The sequence below is a fragment of the Podarcis gaigeae genome (genome assembly GCF_964106915.1).
Source record: "Podarcis gaigeae genome assembly, chromosome: 8".
NCBI lineage: Eukaryota > Metazoa > Chordata > Lepidosauria > Squamata > Lacertidae > Podarcis > Podarcis gaigeae.
In genome coordinates, this window is record NC_139684.1 from 32,706,656 (window position 1) to 32,732,686 (window position 26,031).

General features: G+C 41.9%; 1 protein-coding gene across 9 annotated transcripts in view; it reads left to right on the plus strand.

Annotated features, from left to right (window-relative positions):
• PHKB (phosphorylase kinase regulatory subunit beta) overlaps positions 1 to 26,031 on the plus strand; it is a 135,257-nt gene that overhangs the window by 103,434 nt on the left and 5,792 nt on the right. For 5 of the 9 annotated variants that reach the window (XM_083750456.1, XM_083750460.1, XM_083750463.1 and 2 more), the window contains 9 exons: positions 584 to 645; positions 798 to 960; positions 1,782 to 1,863; positions 4,134 to 4,191; positions 6,006 to 6,096; positions 11,443 to 11,645; positions 18,862 to 18,996; positions 23,182 to 23,311; positions 24,689 to 24,796. In XM_083750456.1, coding sequence (XP_083606582.1) covers positions 584 to 645; positions 798 to 960; positions 1,782 to 1,863; positions 4,134 to 4,191; positions 6,006 to 6,096; positions 11,443 to 11,645; positions 18,862 to 18,996; positions 23,182 to 23,311; positions 24,689 to 24,796 — 1,032 coding nt within the window. Of the gene's footprint in view, positions 1 to 583; positions 646 to 797; positions 961 to 1,781; positions 1,864 to 4,133; positions 4,192 to 6,005; positions 6,097 to 7,581; positions 7,673 to 11,442; positions 11,646 to 18,861; positions 18,997 to 23,181; positions 23,312 to 24,688; positions 24,797 to 26,031 lie in introns of all 9 variants that reach the window. The other 4 variants (XM_083750457.1, XM_083750464.1, XM_083750459.1 and 1 more) reach the window with 1 other exon arrangement.

The following is a 26,031-nucleotide window of genomic DNA, read 5'->3' on the forward strand; positions in this document are numbered from 1 at the left end:
ACTTCCAAGGTTAGTGAGTATGGGTAGCAAGAAAGTCTTCCTTGACTTGTTCATTTGTTCATTAGATTTCTATTCAGCGCTTTATCAGAAGATCAGTATAAAAATTAAACATATATAACACAGTAACAAACGAAACAATAACATACAACACACATGTCATTAACCTGTGTTCAACCCACATCCACAGTGGTGTGTAGTGTTAATGTATTTGCTGATCCCAAGAGTGGACAGGACGGGAAGCTGGAGAATAAATGATGGTGCTGCTGGCCACTCCTTGTTATCCAGTGGACATGAGCTGGGTCATTCCCAGTCAGGTCTGCCCTAATTCATTCCCCTGCCAATGCCACTTGCAACATCAGGGAACATAAAGCTGCAGTTCTCTTGTCTCACCAGGAACAACCTGGCACCATGCCTGAAGATGGGAACATTCATTAGCACATATATTTTAAAAGCTTTAGTTGGAGGGAATAGCTTCTATATATCCCACTTAGTTAAGTCTTCTGGATCATCCTATACGAGGGCAGTGTAATGTCTTTGCTAACTTGTATTATTTCTCTCCTATTCCCTTTCTTCTCCATTACAGACAATAATTTCTGGAGCAGTCGTTGAACAACTGGATTTCTTAAGAATAAGTGACACAGAAGAGTATGTATGCTTGAAATCAAATTACAGTAGGCCATTAACCTATAGCATCCCAAAGCCCCCTCACTAGATTCCCCACCACCAAATCAAATTACAAAGATTGATAGTTAAATTGTGCACTGGATTTGGGAGATTTCAATATTGTCTTTCTGCAGGCCTCCAGAATTTAAGAGTTTTGAGGAGCTTGACCTCCCAAAACATTCAAAAGTAAAGAGACAAACCAGCACACCACACTTGACTGAACTGGAACAACAGCCAGATATTAATGCTAATGACTGGAAAAACAGGCCGACTTATGAGATTCTTCAGAAACTGAATGTAAGTATAAAGGAAAAACTAAATATACTGTGACCCATCTGTGCTTTTCTCTTAAGGCATGCAGCTCACTGAAGAGGATAGACACTGGCATGCATCCTACACAATCTGTTTTATTTAATCTAAGCAAGCGGGAATTTTCATGAAATATTCCCAAACCTCACCTTTTTGTCAAAACAGAAAATATGGAAGGTGATGATAATACAGGAGGAAACATAGAGTTTACCCTATCTGGTCCAGAGGTCTTCAAATCGGGTACTTAGCATGTTTTACCACAAGCACTGTAGAGGTTTTTCTAAGGAACTGCAATGTCAGGGATAGAATCTGGGAGAATCCAGTGTTTAATTTCATTATGGCAGTCTTTCATAAATGTTGGAAGTCCTTGCCTATAACTCATTCAGGGATTAAGACCAGCTTTCCCCAACCTGGTGCTCTCCTGATGTTTTGGACTGCAATTTCTATCATTTTTGACCCCTGGAAATGCTGGCTGGAGTTTATAGGGGTTATGGTCCATAACATCTGGAGGACCTCAGGCTAGAGTTTGGTGGTATAGAACCACTCAGGATGTCCTACAATTTTTCTGACTTTGTTATATAGATCTAGAAGCTTTCAAGTGAGCATTCCTTCAAATAGACTGAGTCTTTTTTCCTGTTAAGTGTCATTACCATCTTAGGAAATGAGATAGAGAGTTGAAATTTCCGAAGAGACGCCTTCCTTAAACACACCTGGTTTTGTGTACATAGCATCAATGAAAAGCAACTTAAACTTGTAACATTTGGCATTTCCTTGCTATTGATTTACATTTTATGGCTGTTCCTTATCAGGACTGCAACTGCCTAGCAAGCCAAGCAATTCTGCTGAACATTTTGCTCAAAAGAGAAGGCCCGAATTTCATCACCAAGGAAGGTATGATTGCAGGAGGCAATTTTGCACATCCATAGATGAACATGAATAATGGGTATGCACACTGCAAGTTGTGTTGCTATTTTCCTCTCCATTAAAGCACTTTCAATTTAAAATGGGAAACATGCATTCGTACACTGTAGAGTGGAATGAACCGTTAAATGTATTAACTCTTTTAAATAGTCTGCACACCATATGGTTGCCTGTTTATAATTCTGAGCATGTGGTTTGAGGGGAAAGAAGGTTTCATCTGCTATGGTAAGGTGAAGCTGGAATGCAGGTTGTGCATGTTTGAAATTGTAGAATCTGCACATTGGTTTTCTATACAAATATGTTATTTTAATGTTGCTGTTGGAAGCTTAATACAGTTTTTAAAACTGGCTGCACTGCCTTAAGAAGTGCAGAGACACAGATCAATTCACAGGTGCAGCCCCCAGCCCCCCCCCCAGGTATTAGTCCTCTCTTTCTTTAAAATGTAACACATTTTGCAAAACATCTCAATGATAATATTTTGCAAATCTGTTACACGTTGTCTGCCAAAAACAGTTTGTGCAATAAAGGGGAACATATTCAAACTTTTGGATCAATGTCACATCTGTTTAAAATGTATCTCTCTGTGATAAGGAGATAAATACCTTTCCATTTTCCAGAGGTAGCTGATTGCATCATGGTGACCATCCTCGTGTTGCTAATGAAAAACATAAATCAGTATCAGAATGGCTGGTTCATAGATCTTATTTATTTTGTCTTACTCTTACTTTGTCCTCTATATAAAAAGTATCTGTCTGAGTTTAGCCACAGGAAGAATTTGCTACACCAAGTGAGTTTGAATGCTTATTTGCATTGGCAACTTAAGAAATCAAAAGCCAAATTTATGGCTCAGTTCTCAGCTCTGAATGCCTTCCTTATGGCTTACAGCTACATAAATAAAATTATTATTATTCCTCTTCGTGTCTATTTTTCCAGACAAGTAGCTTGGCATATAAGTAAAAATAAAATCAATATTACCAAAAAAACTCCCAAAATAAAACAAATTCTGAACTCCAATGACATAACAGTATTCTAAACTCCATCCAGTGAGCAGGAGGAAAAAATACTCATGAAAGGTCAATCTTTAGGCCAAAAAGTCAGAGGTGCAGCCATCTGCTTCATCTCTATTAGGAGAGAGTACCAAAGGTGTGGAGCCACCACCAAAAAGGCCCTTTCTGTCATGGATGCCCACTTTACAAACCTGGGGGTGGACACACCAAGAGGGCCTCTGACTGAGATCTCGTTGTGCGAGCAGGATGGTCGTAGACATTCCATTAATTAGTTTGGGCCCAAACAATTAAGAGCTTTGAATGTGAAAAACAGCACTCTAAATCGGGGCTGGAAATGAATTGAAAGCCAGTACAGTTAGTATATTACATGTGTTCTTGAATGTGATGTTCATACACCCATCTGGACCACAGCGGCTGCATTTTCAACCAGCTGGAGCTCCTGGACTTTCTTTAAAGACAGATCTCCATAGAACGCATTGTCTAGCCTCAAAAACCTGTTTAGTTTTCGTACCAATTGATTGATTCTCCCTCTTGGTATGTTACAGGAAGCTTACACACACACACATATGAGAAACTATATAACAAGTAATATTATATAACTAATAGAAACTAGGAGTGAAATTCTTCAGTAGGGTTTTAGTGAAAATATGCACTGGGATTCTTAGCAATTGGGTAATTCAGCCCAGCTGGTTTGCTCCGTTTTTAGCTTCTCTGACAAGTTCCATCAAAATGACTCTTGTGGCCCAGTTTGAAGAAACTCTACAAATAAGGGCTTTGGAAGAGGCTTAACTATTGCTCTGCTAGTGCAGAATCACAAAGCAACTACAGGCCTGCATCGCACAAAGGGCTCGCCTTAGTAAAAACATTAGCAATTGGTATTCTAACTGCTTAGCTACATAACTGTACATTAGCTTACGAATGATAAGGGCAAGCTCCGGAGGCTACAATTGCCAAAGGATACCTGTTGCTCATCTGTTTTCTGCCAGAAACCAATGAAGTACGTAAGCAAAATGCACGTATGCACATACATTTATGCTCTTGCATATTCATAAATGGGAAAGTGGGGTCCATCAGGTATTTCATATTGTGGACAGAATTGGCAGTGCTGCCCTTACACAGCAAGATGAAATGAGCTTACAGCATAGATCAAACTCATTATCCAGCTGCAGTATAACCTCTCCACCTTCTTTTCCTTTCTTTCTTTTTCTCTTTTTCACTTTACTTGTGAATTAGGTACGGTCTCTGATCAGATTGAAAGAATCTATCGAAAAGCTGGCAGCAGAAAGCTCTGGTTTGTATTTAGTGTTCAGCTTCTTGTTAATATTTTTGCACTATGTTTGTTGAATTCTGCGCTACACATGTTTACATCTAGTTTTCTGCAATTTAAGTAAATGAGCTACATTGGGGGGGGGGGTTCTAATGCATACACTTTAATAATGTGCTTTTGTTCCTCCTCCGGCTATGTGCAGCCATTGCTTAAGTTTGTAGAAAAAGGAAGGTGAGGTCTTAAGTTCTGGCTGGAACACTGGTATATTATCTGGAGGCTCTTCCCCTTAATATCTGATGCTGAAGGATTCTCTATAGTTTTTCAGTGGTAAGTGCACTCTGCATCTGGTGAGGAACACTTTCATCTCCTCTTCACAGTATTCAGAAGTGAGCGCTGCTGTTGAAAACTCACTGAGTCCTGACAGCACCTATAGGATGAATCACACTGTAGAGTTGAGTGCTGGTTAAGAGAAAAAGAGGGAAAACAACCAAGAAAGATGGCATTAGCAGACACCTTGCACTATTAAAAAACCCCTTTGATTACTGCAGCGTGCATGCTGTGAATTAGATAGGACCCATTCTTTTCACTCTGGGAATTACTGACTTGCTAAAACTGCTTTTGCTAAGCCCTTTAAAATACATGTTGGCATGTATCCAGTGCAGCACTAAGTAACTGTCCCATCAGCACAAGGATTTCTGCTTGCACAATGGAACTCTTTCCCTGCCCTGCCCCCTGCTTCCTCTCCCAATGCTCTCCCAAGATCTGCTCTGAAGGGTTGGGGGAGTCTGCAGAACAGATTTAGGAGGGGAGGAGAGGGGGAAAGTCCTTTTGTGCAGGCAGAAATCCTTGCACTGATAGTTGCTTACTGCTGCCTTGGATACAAGTCATTATTTTTAAGGTTCATGCGTGTCATCTGTATTTCCTACCCAGTTATGATTGCTTTGATGCCTTGCTTCCCATGTCATTGCTTCACCCCAATACCTTTAGAATTAGTTGTACAGTAAAACAGGAGGAATGTGCAGCTGTCTGGCCATCAGTCTTTCGAATGGGCTCCTGTGATACCACAGCTGTGCAAGGAAAGGAGTCTAGTGATCTTCTTTTGGAAACCTGTTTCTGTCTCGAAATGGAATTAAACTAGATGCTCTCAGTAAGCCAGTCAGTGGCCAGAATAATAAATGCTGTGTCTGGCTCAGCATTTCGTTAACAGCAGTGACCAGTCATATTTCTCTGGGTGTTCCCAAGGAGACCATGAAAGTGGCAGCTATTTCCCCTTGTTTGTCTGCAGCATCTGGGATCCGGAAAGATACTGTCTCTGTACATGGGGTTCCATTTAGCTGTTGTGGCCTGTGCTCCCTGTAGTTGTCTAAAAAGCTGTCTAAGTCAGCGGCTACCAACTTGTTGACTATGCCCTACCTCCACTGTCAGAGGCAGTATGCTTCTGGATTCCAGTTGCTGGAAACCACAGGATGGGAAAGTCCTCTTGTGTTCCGGCCCTGCTGGCCGGCTTCCTATAGGATAGGCACCTAGAATGGCCACTGTGAGAACAGGATGCTGGACTAGATGGGCCACTGGTCTGATCCAGCAAGCCCTTCTTACAGCCATATCTTCCTAACAACATGTCAGAATAAATAACTTCTAAAGAATTTCATGGCTAGTTCAGTGTCCCCAGTGGGTGTTTCAGTTTCTGGTTCTCAAGGCCCATACACACCATTCTTCTCAGACATGCCTAACTAGCTCTCTAAAGTCCCTGGGTCACTAGGCATATTTTGTACAAAATAAATGTGGAAACGGTCTTCCTCTTGAGTTCCTCTTTCATTATTGTCATATGCCACATCTAGGTTGGTGCTTCGCTGCAGTGCGGCATACATTCAGAAATTCGCTGCCTCTTTAGCCCCCCATATTACAACTTTGGTAGTCCACGGGAAGCAGGTAAAGGGCATAGAGGTTTGGAGCTGTGCCGCTAGACATGTGCTGTCTTATTTGCATTTTGATGGTCTTTGCTTATGGTGCTGCTGTTTTATCTTTTCCCAGTGCTTGGCTCTTGATTTTAAGGAGTGTGTGCACCGTCATACAAATCCACATCAATTTGGTTGATGGATTTTACACTACCTTAGTGAAATATCACACACTCATTCATTAATGTTTGTGAAAAATGATAGTTGCAGTTACAAATCCTGTGTTGGGCAATGTGAAACATCCAGTTACTTCAGAAATATTGTTACGTTTGATTTTCTTTTGTAGAAAAGATAGTCCTGTCGATATCTATCACTCTTAAACACTGCAGCCCATTTTAAAACCCAGCACTTTACATGGTTTACGTTTTCACTGCTATGGTATATCCATGCATGCACATAGAAAGTTATACTGTTCCCACATCATCTGCTGAAAAAGACATGGTTTATCTGCTGCCGGGCTGTAACATTTCAGGTGTGGTGCTGAATATTTGAATCAAAAAACAAGTATAATGGATTCATTGCAAGTGGCTGTTGAGCATATATTTTGCCTGCTTGTAGAAGTGCATTTTGTTCAGTCTGAGAAGCAGAGGTTAAAAAAATGTGATCATTATTTTCATGCTGTGAATGCTCCGATCACATGATCATATGTAGTTTTCAATATGTGCTGGCTGGCTGCATATATTTTTCATTAATGGGGAAGTGAGCTTTGCATATGGCGAGTTTAATCACTATCAAAATGGACTTACTGAATCCACCATAAAACACGGCTGTCTTTGGCAAGTGGCTACCAAAACCTGACCACTGAAATTCATTACGTACATATATGAGTGTGGTATGTTTAGTTTATTTTAAGACCAGGAGATTGTCAAGTGGTGTTAAATATGTCTTGCGTGCCCTGTAACTTTCCCTCACAACAGGAAACTTTCTGCTTTCTCAAGCAGTGTCTTTAGGAATCTGAAACACTTCGAATTCCTATACAAAAAGGCAACAATGGCATTTGGTTTAAGTACCTTAATTCTTATTCAGAAGATCCAAAACAGAAGAGCTAAAACACCTATCTAATGATAGATTTTTTTCTGAATGCAAATTGTCAAGGAGGTCTGAAGCAATGAATGTTTTTTTCTTTACATAATTTTTATCAAGCCATCATGTTGCAATGTCAGAGAAAGGAACAGCAATATCTTGTAATGTTGTATGCAGTTTAATGAATTCAAAATGTGTTCCCAACATAGCCGTTTTTACAGTGTTCTTGTTTCAGTGCTTAAATAATTGAAGATTTAGCCTCTCCCAAAAAAAGAGCTTTCACGAAAAGAGAACTCAAGTACAAAATACCATATACATATTTTAATGTTTAGTTTTGGGGATTGATGAAATATGGCAACACAGTTTCAAACAGATTCTCGAATTCATTAAACTCGTGTTTGATATCCAGCAGGACTGCTCTGTTTTCTGCCCTTAGGTCTGTTGTGCGCTTCGCAGCAAGTCTTTTATGTAAACTAGTGGACAGCCTAGCACCGTCCATTACTAATGTTTTAGTTCAGGGCAAACAGGTAAGTCTGTGTTTTTCAAAACTGTTAATCAGATAAAACATTAGCTTTAGATTTCTGAAGATTCTTACATTAGTTGGCTTAATAAAAAGAGAGGAGCCTTTCCAAAATAAAAAAATAAAAAAATAAGTTGCATCCAATCTAGATAATGGCTGCTCTATCAAACCTTCTCATAGGACCAGTGCAAGCATCATGCTGGCACCCTGCTAACAGGGATTAGCAAATTGGTTTCCCTTCCTTGCTGAATTGCCCTCCCCACCCCTGTAGCACCCCCCACCCCACTGTAAAGACATTTGCTCATTAAATGTAGTTAAGTGGGGAGAACATGTGAGAAAAAGAAATACTTTATAAGTTACAGCTAATAGTTAAGAGTTACTGGGTTGAAAAGGGAACACACATAGCAGGGGAGATTTATTTTTTACAGACAACCCATCAGGCCTCCAAATAAATAGATTTTGAGGGCAAGAGTAGGTGTTGTCCACTTGACAAATTGCTCTGTTTCAAGTCTAGAATCCCTGGGTTCAAACCGGAACTTAGCCCTGGGCATATTGTGTAGCCATGAGCAGGGTGTTGACCATCTGTTGTTCTGCCCTGTTTAAAACAGGAACAGTGTGGCATGTCTTACGCGAGTAAGGCATTTTCTTCATTTAAAAAAATTGATGTAGGGGTTATTCTTATTTGTCATTCTGTGTAAATGCCCCTAAGGCTTAGTTTGTATAGCTACATAGCCAAGGGTCAGGTCCCTACCCTATGATGCGTACAATATAAAAAGGAAGTAGAGGCAGGAGCAGCAAATTGGCAGATAGAGGGAGAGAATGGGGGATGCAGGGATGATAAGTGTAACAAAGCAGTGATTATTTGCTGCAATTGTCATTTTAAAGAGAATTTAGCAGCTATCTTCCAGGAGCAGGTAGACACATTATTTCAAAATTTCCAAACGGAAGCATTTTCTGCCTGCCTCCTGACACAACAATTTTAAAGGCTGACACGGTTGTATGATGCCCAAAGCTGTTATTGGCCGTCTAAATAGAAACTTTCTGAAGTAAGTAGCTTTGGGTGCAGTCTAATTTTTTTCCATAGGATTCTTCCAAACTTTGCAGTGGCTTTGTCAATCTTGGACAACAATGGTACACAGTTTTTTTTTATTCTGGTGTGCTTATAACACATTCATTTAACATGATGCTGTCGTGCAAACTGTTCACCTGAGAGGGAATTCAACCACCACCCTAAACACAGGATCCTGTGGCTTCCAATAGAAGCATACCTTCCAGCCATGCCACCAAGATTTTATCTGGCTGCCAACCAGCTCTTTGTACTTTCTACACCTGCTCCCAGCTAAGAACTGCCCACAGAGTAGCTTTACAGGATAATGCATCCCTCCTAAGGTTGCTGACCTCTTAGTTGCTCTGGACACAAGAAACATACTGAGTCAGATCATTGTTCCATCTTACTCAGTAATGCCTACTCTGACAGGCAGTAACTCCAGGATTTCAGACAGGGTCTCCCAGTCCAACCTAGTTATTGAACCTGAGACCTTCTGCATGCAAATCACATGCTCTAAGCTATGGCTGCTCCCCAACTTTGCTTCTACTTGTTCCTCTATAGCATTGTTTCCCAATCTTGGGTTGCTAGCTGTTTTTGGACTACAGCTCCCATCATCCCTAGCTAGCAGGACTGGTGGTCAGGGATTATGGGAGTTGTAGTTCAAAAACAGCTGGATACTGAAGTTTGGGAAACCCTGCTCTATAGTATAGTTAGGTGCCTAAGTGGGTTTTTGAGTTTGCAGTATTACAAGAGCACTTGAACTCTAAGAAGATTTAAAATAATGATGGATGATGATAATAATTAATAATATGGAGGAAAGGCAAAAATCAAAGAGAGCAAGCAGATCATTGAGGAACTATAGTATACTTCAGACTTACTAGCTCTGTGCTGGGAGTAGTTTGCTGAGCTGGTTCTAAAAAATTAGCAGGTTTTTGGGGGAAGATGATGGACAGCAGTTTCTCAGGAATGGACAGAAATATGTCATAGCTCCATCAACACCCAGGGTTCTTTCGAAGGGCATGCTAGAGATTTAGCTTCTGGCATGCTGGTCCAATCAACCTCTTGGGGCTAGACCAATTCAAGAGCTTAATTTAACCTCCACCAGTGCTAACAAGACTCTCAAGGCCATGTACTGTACTTTGAAGGTGCTTCCTTTAAGCATATTACAACTTTACTTAATATGCTAAAAATGTTTTCAAGCAATTATTCTTTATAAATTTGAAGAGTCTAGACTTTACAGAGTTTATATTAGGCCAAAAGTATGGATCAACCATGAAAAACAAGCGGAAAAGTAAATGTTTCAACAAGGAATTGAATTTGGCTTTGACAAGCGCTTCAAATGATTTCTAGACCAAAGGAAAAGGACTGACACTTGAACATGCTTGTTCACAAAACTGTGGCTGTAATCCCAGCCGCTTGCCCTACAGGAAGGCAGTGTTGTTTTATAGGGGGCTTTTCCATCACAAGTGCACTGTGTAATCATTTTTTTAAATGTTATGCTTTTATGTAGCATGAGCTGGTACTGTTGGTTGTTGTCTGCTTTGGCTGAGAGCTTCCTTTTTCTTTTTCTCGGGGTCCAAGAGTCAGTATTGCTGCCTGAGCCTTAGCAATGGTTAGGGGAACAGATGGTAGGACTCTTTGCTATCAGTTCCTGGTGAGAAGTGAAGCCTACTTAGTAGGAACCTTAGGTGACTCTGATGCAGACATAATGGCCATAACTGTAGAGAAACCAGGATAGTAATTTGAATGTCCAAATGAAGGGGTTTGTTAGAATATGATCTCACAGCTCATGAATCATTGTTAAAAGGACGGGCAGCATTGCTGACACCAAGGGTGTGTCTATATGTGAAGAAACAGATAGAAGCATGAAGCACCCTAAGCATGTTAAGCAACCTAACATTAGGCATTGTAGCATTGTGTTAAAATGCAGAAGTGAAAATATGGAGGGGGGGCCTTTAAACACAAAGGGTCCATGATTATGCATCCCGCATCTCAGTTGGATTTAGACCTGCACCAGCTATGCCATGCCCACCCCGAGAACAACCTAAATCCTTGGTTTGTAGCCTGCCATGCCATGAGCCCCACCTCCAAGCAATTTGAACCCTTGGTTTGAAACCTGCATCTTCCATGCCATGTGCCCCCACCCCTGAACAACCCGAACCCCTTGGTTTGTAGTCTGTTCCATCCATGCCATGCCCCACTCCCAGAACAACCTGAACTTGTACCTCCCTAACCCTTCATCTTTAACTCCGCTTACCCTATTCCCACCTTTCATGGGAATTTGTGGCAAAGTAAGGCCTTGAAGGCTGCCAGGGAGGCATTCCATGACTGTGAAAGCCTAATGGTGGTCATAGAGAAATACAATTGCCCTCCTGCTTCCCTAGAAGTGAACTAGAATGATTTTATCTTTTATTATACCTGGCAAGTTTTAATCATAAGGAATCAACAGGGCCACTTTCTTAAACACACATTCTCCCAAGTTGTTATTTTGCCTTTTGGAATGATGCTTCTTTTCATTACAAATGCCCATTTTAATACAAAATAACAAAGCCATGTAAACCCCCTTTTACCCATCGGCTTTAAATTTAACTCAGCTAATTATCCTCCCTTCTATCCAATATTGATGCAAACAGGGAGAGTTGAGTCAAGGGGGTATAATGAATCAGGACTCTTTCACTGCTTTCCTGTTTCAGGTTGTAGTTCTAATTGCTGCTAATATATTCCTCTAGGTAACTCTTGGGGCATTTGGCCAGGAAGAAGAAATTATATCTAATCCCTTGTCTCCTGGTGCAATTAAGGACATCATCTACAACAAGTGTAATTTGCAGGATGAGAGGGAAGCTGTTCTTCAGCAAGAACTTGTCATTCATATTGGCTGGATCATCTCCAACTCCCCAGAATGTTTTAATGGAATGCTGAAGATCCGAGTGGGGTTAGTAAACCAACTTCAAATTTTATTCTCATGATCATCTGAGGAACCGAGGTGGCCTTTGCCTGCCTTCTAAAGTGTGCACACCAACAAAGCAGACAGGTTGCTCTCTTTGAAGGAAATAATAATTCAGAATATTAATGTTAGTGAATCAAGGTCCAGGACATGGGGGTCTGCTTGCCTTCTTGGCTGGTCTGCTAGAGCACATTAAACCAACATGCCAATGGTCTGTCTCAACTCCTAGTTCTGTTCCAAGAGTTGGTTCTAACCTCTAAAACTCTAAAATACCTGAAAGATAATCTCACCTCTTATATACCTAAGTATATGCTCTGCAGGGGAGGACCCCATGTAGATACCATCTTATCAAGAGGTTGGTTCTGCACAGTGTAGGAATTAGGACATTAGTGGCACCTACCCTTCATAATTCCCTCCCCTTAAATATTACACAGGTGCCATCTCTGTTGACTTTTTGGGTGCCTACTGAAGATGGTTTTCTTCCAACAAGCCTTTTCAGTAGAGATTTTTCCCATTCTGCACCTACTATACTGGAATTGCTTTTAAGATTTCTTTATTGTTTTATTGCTTCTTGTTTGCAATCCTGGGCTCCTTTGGTAGGACGACTAGGATATAAATTTAAAAATAGATAAAATAAAATGACTTAGGCCCAATATGCAATACAGCTCACTTCCTCCCAAGTGTCCCATTGCAATTAGTCACTCAATCGTTTTTTTAAAAAAAAGTTTTGGATTGACTGATATATTGAAAAGGGCATTTCTCCTGTGTGTGAGAGAACAAGGAATATCTCTTCTAAAATGATACTTGCTGCCACAATTTGAAAACTTTCTATAGAGCTATTGTTTTGATATGCATATTTATGCAGGTTTAATCAATAGATTAATAAACTGAAACACATACAGTTACTTGGCTAATTTCTTATATTGAATGACAACCCTAATTATATCCTCCTTAGCAGCAGAATCTGCGTCAAGTTCAGACATGGAGACAGACACGAAGAAAAGCACCTTGGGAAGCTGGCCCTCAGTTGTGAAATACAGTGCAGATTTGCCCTGTTGTAAATCTCTGTAAAGCCCCATCTGTTTTGGCTGATCTTTGTTTGCCCAGTCAGAAGTAATTCCTGCTATGTTCAGTTAGACTTGTTCGCAAGCCACTGTATGCATAAGCATGCAGAAAGCTACCTTATACTGAGTCAGACTTTTGGTCCATCTAGCTCAGGATTACCTACACTGATTGGCAGCAGCTCTCCAGAGTTCTCAGCAGTTCTCCAAGGTTTCAGGTTGGTTTCCCTCCAGATACCAAGGACTAAACCTGGAACTTTCTGCATGCAAAGTAGATAGATTCTCTACGACTGACCTATGGTCTGTATACTGTATAGGATTAATGCCTAAGCTGGCAAAGGATGGGGCAATTTCAGCAGAAGTTTTGAGTCTACAGGTTGAACTATGTGGAGAAAAATAAATCAGCCAATCAAAGTATTTTCTTAGCGGTAGGGAGGCAACCCCTCTTGCTCGTGGGTAAAGCTCAAAACATACCTGGCAGGCATTTTCTAAGTCATTGGATGTTCCCTGTGGCAAATCCTGTGTAATTTATGCTCTCATCTAGTGTTGTGCTTATGCTGTTTTCCCAATGGCACTTTAGATTGTTAAGTTGTCGCAACTCTGTGCTGGAGCACCGAAAACACAATACACAGCAATAAATTATGGATGGCATACCTGGGGTCTGGATCTAGCTATTCCATTTGCCTGGAGGTAGCAGAAACCTAAGACAATGCATCTCCTCTATCAGCTTTCATCCTTTGATCAAAATTAGTTGCCATAGCAGTTAGAAATGGGATGCTCAACTCAGTTCCATTTCATACAGAGCCCATAACTCACAAGCCACTTAAGGCAATGTACGTGTGCTTAAACTGGTGCCTCCCCATTGGCTTCAGTGGGAGTAAGCCGACTGAGTGATTTGTGGATTGCCTTTTTCGCTCCTTCAGCCTCTCAGAGCTTAGCTTTCGGCTATCTAGCAGGATTTATTATTGCTGTAACACTTTCAGTGCCACAGATTTCTGCATTCAAGCTGGAGGAAGATGTTTGTGTGTGTGACTGATCCAAAGAGCAAGCAGCTCACGATGTGAGCAGCCCAGTTGCGGCAGTGCATTGATGTGTCGTTTTACATGGCCCTAAACAAAGCTTTAAAGGGAAGTTGGCTTTTTCCAGGCTTTTATGGTGCTATGTTTTATTCCCTTGGATATCTCTGCCTTATTGCTACTTTGCCTTCTCAGACTGAATTTAAATTTGTTTCCATCCAATACCAGTTTCTTCTTCTGATTCCACACCTCACTGCTGAAGCTTTCTTAGACTTCATGCAATCAGTTTATGTGCCTACCTTATTCCATAACACACACACACACACACACACACACACACAAAGTTCAGTTTTTTCTAAAACGCCACCTTTCCCTCTTAAACCTGATATAAATAAAAGGCTAAATAGTGTTACATTTTTAAATACTTCCCCATTAACAACAACAAAAACAGGATGCATTACATTCTTAATTGTAATCTATGTCTTTGGTTGTTTCTCTACTGGAGAAGAAAATAGTCTTTTAAAAAATGCCGCCACCTTTTAATTTTTGTACAACAGGTGTATTGTGCCTTTCCAGCACACAACCAAAAATATTTTGGTTCTGCTATAACTAGTTCTTTAAAAAAAATTAATCCATCCTCTCTAAAAAAAAATCAGCTTGTTGACAAATTCCATTGTATATCGTCATTCAGTAAAATATGTCAATGACTGGGTTTGAGTTCCTTCACTCATTGTTACCCAGCACCAAAATAGAATTAGTACAAGTCAGTATGGCCCAGGTGGATTGTGTGGATTTGAACAACTCAAGATAGTTGTTCAAAGGCATTGGTGATTATGTTTCCAGCCATGCTGCTTTGGAAAGTAGGAGTTTGCATAAATCCTCCATACTTCCTCTGTTGTTGCGATAGGTAACTTCACTATGTGCAAGAAAACAAAAACAGAGTTTGGGGACAGTCTTAACAAATTCATTGTGGCATAAGCCAGAGGTAGCCCTCGTGGTACCTCCAGATGTCGTTAACGACAACTCCCATCAGTCCCAGTGTGCCTGAGGGATGGTCTGGGATGATGCCTACAGCATCTGGAGGGCAACATATTGGTTACTCCAGGGCATAAGCTACTCCATGAAGGACAGCTGAGTCAACCTCAGCAGAGGCAAGAAGCGTTAACCTAAGTTGGCAGGAGTAGATTTGAGGAAACCTAAGCAGTGAGGCCAGAAGGAAATAATAACACTTCATGCATCTTAGTTGTTTTTGTTACAACAAATTAAGATGACTACCCCTCTGGAAATCGTTTCACCTTGTATGGGTTGTATACCTCCTCCTCCTCCTCCTGTGCAGGTTAATTAGTTGCTGTTAAGGGGCATACTCCTTTCCCTTTTACAAGCCACTTAGCTGCTTTTAGATGCTGAGTGCTTGCTTGGGTGTTAATTAGGAGTGTGATGCAGTGGTGGCCTAGCTAACTCTTCAGTTTGGAGGGAGCATTCTGAGCTCATCTGGGCTTTAGTTTCACTGCCTCTGCAATTTTACTTTAGCCACCTCTGTTCTTTAGAACTTGATAGTGGGACCTCTGTAAAGAGGCACACCGCAGTCGGGGCAGCATATGTTTCAATGGAACTACTAAATGGGTAGCTGAGATATTGATCTCATATAAGGACAATGAGGGAGCCAGTCTGGCTTCAGAGAGCTCAGCAGGTGTGGTCTGAGGATGCATGATACAGTCGCCTTGAGGATGCTAAGCAAAGCTAGTTCTGGTCAGCACCTGGATGGGAAAGAAGCCCTCTGAAGTTCCATGGTGGAAGACAGGCAGGATCTTAACATACTAAGTAAACAAATAACAAGATTTTTATGCAGCCTTCATTAGCTTCTCTTGCCCATTTAAATTGTGTGTGTGTGTGTGTGTGTGTGTGTGTGTCAGAAAGAGAAAACCAGTCTCCTTGCTTCTTCCAAGGTTAATTCCATACATTCAGTTTCCTTTATTTCACCTTTATCATCCACTCCAGTGAACAGAATTAACCTTCTCCCAGAAATAGTATTCTGGCTTGATAATGATTAGATTTGGTACCTCATTATTGATTTGTGTGCCAGCTTTCATGCTGAAATAGATCCAGACCCTGACAGCCCCATTACCGTAAACACCTCCAATCAAATGTTTACTACCCAGGCGCTGTCAGTCAGGTTTTTGCAGGCCATGCCTCTAAAGATTTGGAAGGGGCGCGTACGTGCCATTTTTCATCTGCTGCTTTGCATTACTAGAACATCTCATGTGAGCAGGTGGAGGATACATCAGTGAATTGGATGCCTACCTCTTGGTGAATTAACAGCATCTGTGTGTGTGTCCTTCAGGCAGTGTTCTCCAGTATTGTATCAGAGCTGCTTTCTATGGAGGGCCGGTGGAGGGAGAGATACCAGAATAGTAACTGAGGCTGGGAATGGTGTCTCCTCACTGCATCCTTCTTCTCTTAGTTGGATGCTGCTACTTCAGTAGATCTTCATGTTAATCCTTGACACATTTCTGGTCTCTGGAGCCAAAACTGCCTTCATTGTGCCCCTTGATCATGTTATTTGGCAGCTGAGGTGCCATTGATCAAGAATCATCCACAGGCTGTAGATGCTCCCCTTTCCGTTCTTTCTATTATTAGCTTTTCTCATTGTTGTGTTTGATTTGTCCTTTTTAATATTTCCAGAGCAGTCAACTATTACTAGTAAATAAGTAGGAGACAGCCTGAGGGTGGGAAGAGTGTCAGGGGAGAGAGATGGAGGAGGTTTAGTGCTACCCGCAAGAATAACCTTGTCACTATTTGGCACTTTGTATATGATTGAAAACCTAAATACACTCTTAATAGCAAACGGTTTCCCTCATTTCTCAGCTGGATTTGACACTCAGTTAAAGCAGTTGCAGGCAGAAGGTAGACTTGGAATCTAGTGGTAGATCTCTGGATGATTTGTAATGGAAGTGAAAGGGTCTATGATTCCCAGTTTTAACAACAGCAGCATCTGAAAGAGTGCCTGCCCTCCCCACTCCAAGATTAGTCTGCTGAAAGCAAAGAAAGCTTGGTGGAAAATCAGGTGCAGATTTGAAGGTGAAAGGACTGAGCACTCAGTTCTGCTACTGAAAGCAAACTCCTAGGGAAAACAAACCTAGGTAAAAGTAGTGGTGAGGACAGCAGCAGTGCAAATGTCTAAAAGTACTAACACATTTGCAAAATTTAAATGATGAGAATAAATCACTTGGTGCTGCAAAAAATCATGACGTAAATACCAGGCCAGCCTCTCTGAGGAGGGTGCTTTACAACATGGGAGCCAGCACTGAATAAGCCCTCACACAGGGAAGGGCCTCAGTATCTGACCTTATAGTCTGGGTAGGTACGGAAATGTGGGAGGGAGGGAACACTTCAAGCCATTCAGGGCTTTACAAGCAAACAGTATTTGTGTCATTTAAGAAGCAACAATTAGCACAGGTTATGTCTTCCCTACAAATACATTATTAACTATTCTCTTTTGTAATGCAGTAACTATGGTACAAATATTTACTTTAACCATAAGTTTTAAAGAGAAGGGAGAGCTTTCCTACATTCTCACCCAAATTGCAATTTATTCCGAGATAATTCCAGAATCTTAGTCAGTTACAAAGCACAGTTAATGTAAAACATTGTGGGCCCAAGATGTGCTTTGGTTGATGCTAGACTGGCATTTTGCCATTTAGCCACAGACGCACTCATGGGAATGTCAGTGCTTTCCCCCCAAAAAATTGTATTTCTAAGATGTCTGTTGAGGCTAATTAAACAGTAAACAAAACTTCTAATTTAAATGATTATTTGGTAAAGCAGGGTGAGGTGACTTGGTCCAGATTAGCTCCACTGAGCAGACAAGTTCATTTTCATCTAAATGGTGCTGTCTTTTAAAGGCGAGGCACCAGCTTTTGGAAGCAATTTGAATAGCCCATTAAGCAGTCGAAGTAAACAGTACATTCTGTTTGCCATTTACGGCTTTTCAGAGAATTGTGCAAAAGATGGCTGGCTGGCCACATTTCATGTTATCAGACTTTTCAGCTGTACCCTCGCAGAGTAGACCTTCCAGAGCATTTAACTGTGCCTTGGGGCACAAGAGAATTTGTTTAAGTTTTTCTTTTCTTTTCTTAGAGAACAAGCTTAAAAGCTGCTATTAAAATGACACATCTTGAAGATTAGTTCCTGAAATCTGTCTAGCTTTTAAAAACCCATTGCACCCTTCAACCTGTTCCTCTTGGCTTCTGTACTAGCTAGTAGATGTTTAGGGGTTGGGTGGGGTAGAGGCTTCAATAGCTGGTGTGCCAGGGGACACTCTGGAGGTATTGTTCACCAAGAGCAGTCACTGTGGCCAAATGCAGCACTGGAAGGCTTGGCTTGATGCACCTACCCAAGGCTTCAGCTGCTTCCTTGGCCAATCCTCTCTATCACCTGAAAGAACTGCATCTTATGAGAGTGCTCTCTCCAGCAACTGGCAACTGAGGAAGCATTTGGGTAAGATGCATTGGGCAACCCTTCCACATCCTGCACCCCAGATGAATCAATCATTTGCAGGAAAGGTCCTTCTCTCCTCTCTTTCCAAACTGATGGGACAACTAAAGAAACTGGGAATAACTAAGTGCAGAGTCAAATCACAATAAACAGACTCCCCCTCCAGCCACCGTAAAAAGCTGGACGTCTTTGTCACCCATCCTTCAACAACTGTATTCAGGCAGCCACATGAAGACAGCCTCAGTACTCAAAGTTTGGGATGCTGGAGAAGTCCTACAGAAAAGGAGGCAGAAATTGCCATTGTTTGCATTTTCATCTCTGGTCAGGAACTGAAATCAAGTGAATTGGTATTCAGTCATTATTGTTGTTGGTTTTAAATCCTCAAAACAACACACCATCAAATGCCTTTTTATTACATTGTTTTGGCGTTTCCTCTGCAGTACATTGGCTGTGCTCAGCTTGACAGGCTACAGGTTGTGTAGACCTTAATATGTTCTTAATAACATCAGATTTTCTCCTGCTACCTTTCTTGATTGGGGAAACTTCAGCTTCACAGGTCCACCCCCCACCACCAGTTTCCTCTTGGATCTTTAAAAAACAAAGATTGAGTTAACTGATGTTTTTATTCTTCAGATGGATTGTGCATGCCATGAAGTATGAACTGAAGATCCGTGCAGGGGAGATGCCCCCCATGGATTTATACCAGCTGTCACCCAGTGAGGTGAAGCAACTGCTCTTGGATATTCTTCAGCCTCAGCAGCAAGGGAGGTAAGGAGCTCTCTCTCCCAGCACATCTCATGCTGGCATTCCTTGCTGATTGATTGCACAAACAGTGTTTTCTCTGATTTTCCTCCCCCCTCCCCTTTGCAAATGGTTCTTTCCCCACAGTACGTTATTTTATCTTATTTTGAAGCCAAAAAGCAAAGACAGACACGGGTGAGTCTATCCGCTCTCTTTATTGCTGTGCAGAGAGCTTTGCTCTCTCATCAGATTTTGATACCTCACTTGGCAGTGGCTGCCAGCATCTGGTGTGTAGGGTTTCCCTTACCTAGTTTGACACCGGGAAGGAAGCCAACGTAACCCAGAGGCCAGTTACTTAAGAAGTTTGTTTCAGTCAGAGCAGGATTTAGCTGCTGATTGCTGACCCTTTTCCTCTGGGTTGTCATTAAACATTGTCAGCAGGCTCAAGACACAACCATGTTGTCTTCCTGAAGTGTGCCAGTTCTGTAAATATGCCACTCCAGTATGATGACAATGGCAGACTCCCAACACAGAGTGTCAAGGCCAGATTGTTTGGTTCAAGACCACTGGTATTTTTCAGGGGGGCTCCCCCTTTGGGGCCTACCCCAAAGTGGTAGGAAAGCACTGGATAACATGCCAAGATTCATTTTGTTAAACATGTAAAGTTTAGTGGAAAGAAATTAGGCTAATTTACTGAGGTACTATGCTGAGGAAGATGTCTTTGCTTGGTCTATATGCTGCATCACAAGGGGATTTTACATATTTCTCCATCTGTCGTTAGAAGTGGTTGTAAGCTGTTACCGTTTGGGAAAGTCAGAAAGTGCCCTTGCTGTTCTTGTGACTTGCACATGTATATGGGGCTTTTTTGGTTGGGGGCCGTGAACTCTAAACCATCACAAAAGAAAGGCTGAATTGTTACAGAAATTGAATCCCTAAACCAAACTTTTCAATAGGCTGCCTGGACCCATTTTCTTGTTATTCTTTGGACAGCATCATCTACCACTAATTTGGATTTGGTGCTTTTGTGTACAAAGTGATACAGTACTTTCAAAATAACTCTGAACATTTGGAGCAACAACTTATCTGCCAAGCACATCTACGTGAATGTAATATCAACACCTTTCTTGCCTCCAAAAGGTGGTGTTTAATTTTCTCTTTGCAGGAAGCTCTGCAAATATTGATAACACAGCATTATCTTTTGAACTGGGGAATATGAGAAACCTGGTAAATGAGTTGCTTCCTTTCTCTTAGCCACCTTCTACGTGTGAAGATGGAGTTCTCAGAAAAGCTGTTCTCCTAAGCTCTTAGCTTATCTCTTTACGAAATCAAACTTCTGAACAGCATCAGCAACATTACTCTCTCTCTCTTTGGCTACATAGAGATCTTCAAAGGGAAGAACAGTTCCAAGGAGATACTCTTGCCTTAAGCAGGCAAAAAGCACTTTGCATAATTTAAAAATCCAGTTAGCTTATTTCCTTTTCCAACCATAGCCCAGTGACAGCCAGACTTTCAGAAGATTCCTGCTCTTGATTGCACAGAGTTGGGATTCCTTCTTGTATTGCAACTTCCAGAGAGATGGCTATGTTAGTCTGTTGCAACAAAAACAACAGGGTGTTGTAAACCCCCAAAACTAGTACAGTGGAACCTCTACTTACGGATGTAATCAGTTCCAGAGGTCTGTCCGTAAATTGATCTATGTCGCTGGTAGAAGCATTGTTGTGTGCAGGCGCATTCGGCGGCAGCATGCTTCTGCGCATGTGCATACACCAGCAGCTGCTTCTGCGTGTGTGCAAATGGCAGAAGCTGCTTCTGCATGTGCACGAATCATGGCAAACCCGGTATTTACTCCCGGGTTTGCCATGGTCGCAACTTGGATCAGGCTCAAGTAGAGGTGGTCGTAAGTAGAGGTTCTACTGTAAGTTTGTTAATCTACAGAAGGTTGCAGTGTGACAAATTGGTTAGTGCTTATGGTGCTGCAGGACTCTCGTTATATGACAGCTGTTCCCTGTCTCTACCATTTTGGGGACTTGCAGGGGGCATGATATGAACCTGTTCACCACAAGCACGTTTAAAATGAAAATGAATGAGTACATCAATAACACAAACCAGTCTTCCTAATATGATACTAGCAACGCCTCCTCCCTTTCCTAATGAATCCCTTGAAATGCGCGGTTTTCTCCATTCATCTATGTTCCAGCTCTTTTACAAAAGCTGTGATAGTGAGATGTGGTTCAGTTGAAATGCCACCCAATAGCCATGTCATTGGTCCACCTAGCTCAGTATTGTCTGCACAGAATGGCAGTGGCCCATCAGAGTTTCAGACAGGGGAACTTTTCTCACACCACCTGAAGATGCCAGGAATTGAGTTTGAACTTTCTGCATGTAAAGCATGTGCTATACCACTAAGCTACCATCCTTCCTATATCTTTTTACTTTCTGGAAATTGATAAATTTTAAGCCAGTTTCAGAAAGAATTTCCAACAACAACAACTTATTACTTGTATGCCGCCCATCTGATTGGGTTGCCCCAGCCACTCTGGGTGGCTTCCAACAGAATATTAAAAATACGATAAAACATCAAACATTAAAAACTTCCCTAAACAATGCCTTTCAGTCTGTATAATACTTTCTCTGTTCAGTCTGAAACACTTATGAATAGCTAAGAGGTGTGCACAGGCCTCAAGATTTGCTGTGCATCTATCTCTGTGTTTTTTTTTAGTTTTTTTTTACAACAGGCATAGGCAAACTGCCCTCCAGATGTTCTGGGACTACAACTCCCATCATCCCTAGCTAATAGAACCAGTGGTCAGGGATTATGGGAATTGTAGTCCCAAAACATCTGGAGGGGCGAGTTGCCTATGCCTGTTATGGGGGAACTAAAAATAGCTATACCTTTTGTCCCTCTTGGCAAAGGACTCCAGAGGGAATTAAGCTTGCCAGTTGCAAACAAACAGGTCCAAGCGCTTTTGTGGGGGAAGTAAAAGGGATTCACCACCCTCCATAATCAGGTAATAGCTATATTAAGCCAGGAAAAATCCCAAAAGGCATACTTTTGGGGGGTGGAGAGGTTTGTATCTTTATCTTTCTTTCCTTAAATAATTAAGAGGTGGCCATGGTGTATATTCTTGCTTGTATATATTTTTAAACATTAGCAGCTTCACTCTTTCCAGTGCTTATTTGTGTTGGGACAACCCTCTTATAGGGGAGGGTTGTCCCGACTGCTGCCTGCAGAATGCTAAATTGCTCCAAAGGATTTCTTTCCCCCAAGCACAGCAATGGATGATTTTTTTTTTTTTGTAAATTTAAGTAAAGCTGATAGATTTTTTTAAAAAATATCATCATCATTTACTGCTCCTCTTTAACAAATTAATTATCCAGAGCTTTTCATCACTCTGTAGGCAGCATTCCAGACAGCCTCACTTCTTGCAAAGCTCATGGACATAGAGAAACATAGCTATGTAGTGTACATAAAAGTAGAACATATAAAAAGCAGAGCAACATGAAGTTTTCTGTGGGCCATGATCCAGCTCAGTTGCTGTGTTGCAGTTTGACATGGGGAGGGCTAAAGTCACCCCAAATTGCCTTGTTATTTTAACTTCAGCTGAGCTGAGCCCTGGGATCTTTAGTTGCAAAAAAGAACAGGTGATGGTAACTTCCTAAATGAAATATAAGTTTTTAAAATGATGTTAGGGCACTGGGCGACAGTTGAGATGAATTACAGGCTCAAGCTTTGCTTACATTTTTCAAACGTGTCAAGATGGTGAAAATACCTGAAAAGCCAGGATGCTTTTTCGCTTGAAGGCTTTGACTGCCTCTAGTAGATTAACTTTTAGTTGTGACCTGAAGAGATTAATTTGGTTGATTTCCTTTGTTTTCCCACTTAAAGAGATTTAACTTTTTGAAAATCTTTAGACCTATTAATAAGGCACACGTTTAACTTTAACACTATGACTGTGAGGCTGAGCATTTTGCTTTGTTCTCATTAGAGTCTACTTTTGTCCTTTTCATTAAAATAACCGTATGAAACATTTAGCAAGAAACGCAGCACAGCATGCTGTGTTTTGCATTATTGATGGATTGATTTTTTTTGCTTTTATTTCATACTGGGTTTAATTAATCCACAAAGCAAGCATTGTTTTGATCTGGAAACAGATTGCTTTTGTGAGCTCATCCACATTTTCTTCTTTTTCCTCTTCTTCTTTTTGTTTTCAGATGCTGGTTGAACAGACGTCAGATTGATGGTGCATTGAATCGAACTCCCAGTGGGTTCTATGACAGGGTGTGGCAAATCTTGGAGAGAACACCCAACGGTTTAATAGTAGCAGGGAATTTTTTGCCACAGGTAAAACCACCCACATGGTGCTCTTAAGTCACTTTTGTTTTTAGATGACTACCTTATTTTCTCAGACAGGGACGCGGGTGGCGCTGTGGGTTAAACCACAGAGCCTAGGACTTGCCGATCAGAAGTTTGGTGGTTTGAATCGCCGCAATGGGGTGAGCTCCCGTTGCTCGGTCCCTGCTCCTGCCCACCTAGCAGTTCGAAAGCACATCAAGTGCAAGTAGATAAATAGGTACTGCTCCGGCGGGAAGGTAAACAGCGTTTCCGTGTGCTGCTCTGGTTTGCCAGAAGCAGCTTAGTCATGCTGGCCACATGACCCGGAAGCTGTACGCTGGCTCCCTCAGCCAATAAAATGAGATGAGCACCGCAACCCCAGAGTCGGCCACGACTGGATCTAATGGTCAGGGGTCCCTTTACCTTTACTTTGTTTTCTCAGAGAGGAAGCAAATGTTCACCAGTGGTCAGAAAGCTAGGCTTGTAACTTGAGTCCCAGCAGGCGTGCCAACTTTACGGGGCCGAAGGCACCTCGGCCCCCTCAATATTTGTTTTAAGAGGGTTGGGTCCCCTCAATCTGGAGGCAGCCCTGCATGTTTTGGAGAGCCAATGGCCAGTTCCTCCAGAGCACTTGTCCTCTGTTGCCCGCACAATGCATGCCAGGCCCCCTCAATCTTGGGGGCGACCTGGCGCCTCTGAGTCCCAGAATTCAGTTCCTCCCCTCCCCATGGATGCTGTCATACTAGTCTGGACACAAGGACAACAGAGCCTGCTGGATCATTTCAAAGTCCCATGTAGTCCAACTGCCTTGGTATTGGCCACAGAGTTCCTATCCAATCAAGTTCTATTGATCGTGGAGGTGTCACCTATATGCATTCATCCCTTGTAGTGTATCCCTCGCTGTTAATGGGTATGTCCAAGATTTTCAAGTTTCTCCATGCTCTTTGTTCTGAACTTAGGCTCAATTCTGAGCCTTGGTTCCTTATGTGTAAAACAGGAGTATTGTTGAGCTAGTTGGTAGTTTTGTAGTGCAAAGCACTTTAAATTGGCAAAGCCTTGCATAATTGCATAAGACAGTCTACAAATTCCAAAGAGAAGTGGAATTAATTGTTGATTTCTTGGCTCTTCAGTACCAGAAGAATTTTGGATGTGTCAGACTTGTGCATTAAAATAATTCCTTGTTCTGAAAGGAGCTGAATCTTACCCAGGCAGATGACACCTATAATTGGTTCAAATAACTCACTCACCACCTTGAAGAAATAGGGCATGTGCTTGTTTTCAGTTATCAAACAACATATTTGCCAAATGCTTTCTACTTTCTAGAAATTGACTGATATTGCTATTAAAGTTCACTTAGGCATCTGCTTTTGTTTGTTTGTTTTACAGCAACCAACATTGTCAGACATGACCATGTATGAAATGAACTTTTCCCTTCTGGTTGAGGACATGTTAAAGAGTATTGATCAGCCTGAATACAGGCAAATCATTGTAGAGGTTTGTACCATACGATGATGAGAGATATGAATTAGTTGTTTCATCTTACATTTTAAAAAAGCAGCGAATGAATGAATGTGTTCAGGGACTTAAGCCATGAAAGACTTTCAAAGAAAATGACACTGTCTCAGTCTTGTCTCAATCTTGTCCTGTAGTCTCCTGACATCATAATTAGAATAAGTAATAACAAATGTCTTGGTGATGTAAGAATACCCAAAGGCCCATCTACTCCAGCATCCTGTTCTATAGATGCCTATCGAAACCCCAAAAACCAGAACTGAAGTGTAGCAGCACTGTACCCATTAGTGATTCCCAGCAACTTGTATCCAGGAGCACACAGCCTCTGACAGGTGAGGTAGAGCATAGCCAGCATGGCCAGTGGTCATTGATAGCTTTATCCTCCTGATGGACAACAATGTTTCTCAACTTTCAGTGGTCCTCAGAAATATATTGAATGGTAGCTAACAGTTGCCTAGTGCTGCACAGCAGGGAAGGGCTACAGCTCATGGATGGGGCATCTTCTATGCATGCAGAACATCCCAGGTTCAATCCCTGGTGTTTACAGATAGGTTTGGGAAAGACCCCTGCCTGAAATCCTGGAGTATCACCGCCTGTCATTGTAGACCAGGGTTTCCCAAATTTGAGTCTCCATTTGTTGTTTTTGGACTACAATTCCCATCATCCCTGACCACTGGTCCTGCTGGCTAGGGATGATGGGAATTGTAGTCCAAAAACAGCTGGAGTCCCAAGTTTGGGAAACCTTGGTGTAGACAGTACTGGGCCCAATGGTCTGACTCGGTGGGAGGCAGCTTCCTTGGTTCTGTATTCCACACCCAGTGGTTTTATTTATTATCTTTTAAGTGTCAATTTGTGATGCAGTTTATGTGGAGTGATGGTGGAGAGGACTGATGTTAAAAAGAAGAAGCCTCAGGTTCCGGACGTTGTGCACAAAACTCCAGGGATCACTCAAAACCAGTTCTCTAGATGGTGACCACTGTTTGCTGATTATTCAGTTCTCAGGAAATAGATCTTTAAGGCAGTGTTTCCCAACCGGTGTTCCGCGGCACACTAGTGTGCCGCGAGAAGTTGCCGGGTGTGCCGTGGGAGGGAGGCGGGCGAGTCGGGCTGCTTTAGCCCCGTGCCTGCTCTCCCAGCTGGAGAGGTGACGCGTGCCTATGGAGGCTCCTGCCATAGGCGCGCGTCACCTCTCCAGCGGGGAGAGGGTCGCGGGGGGC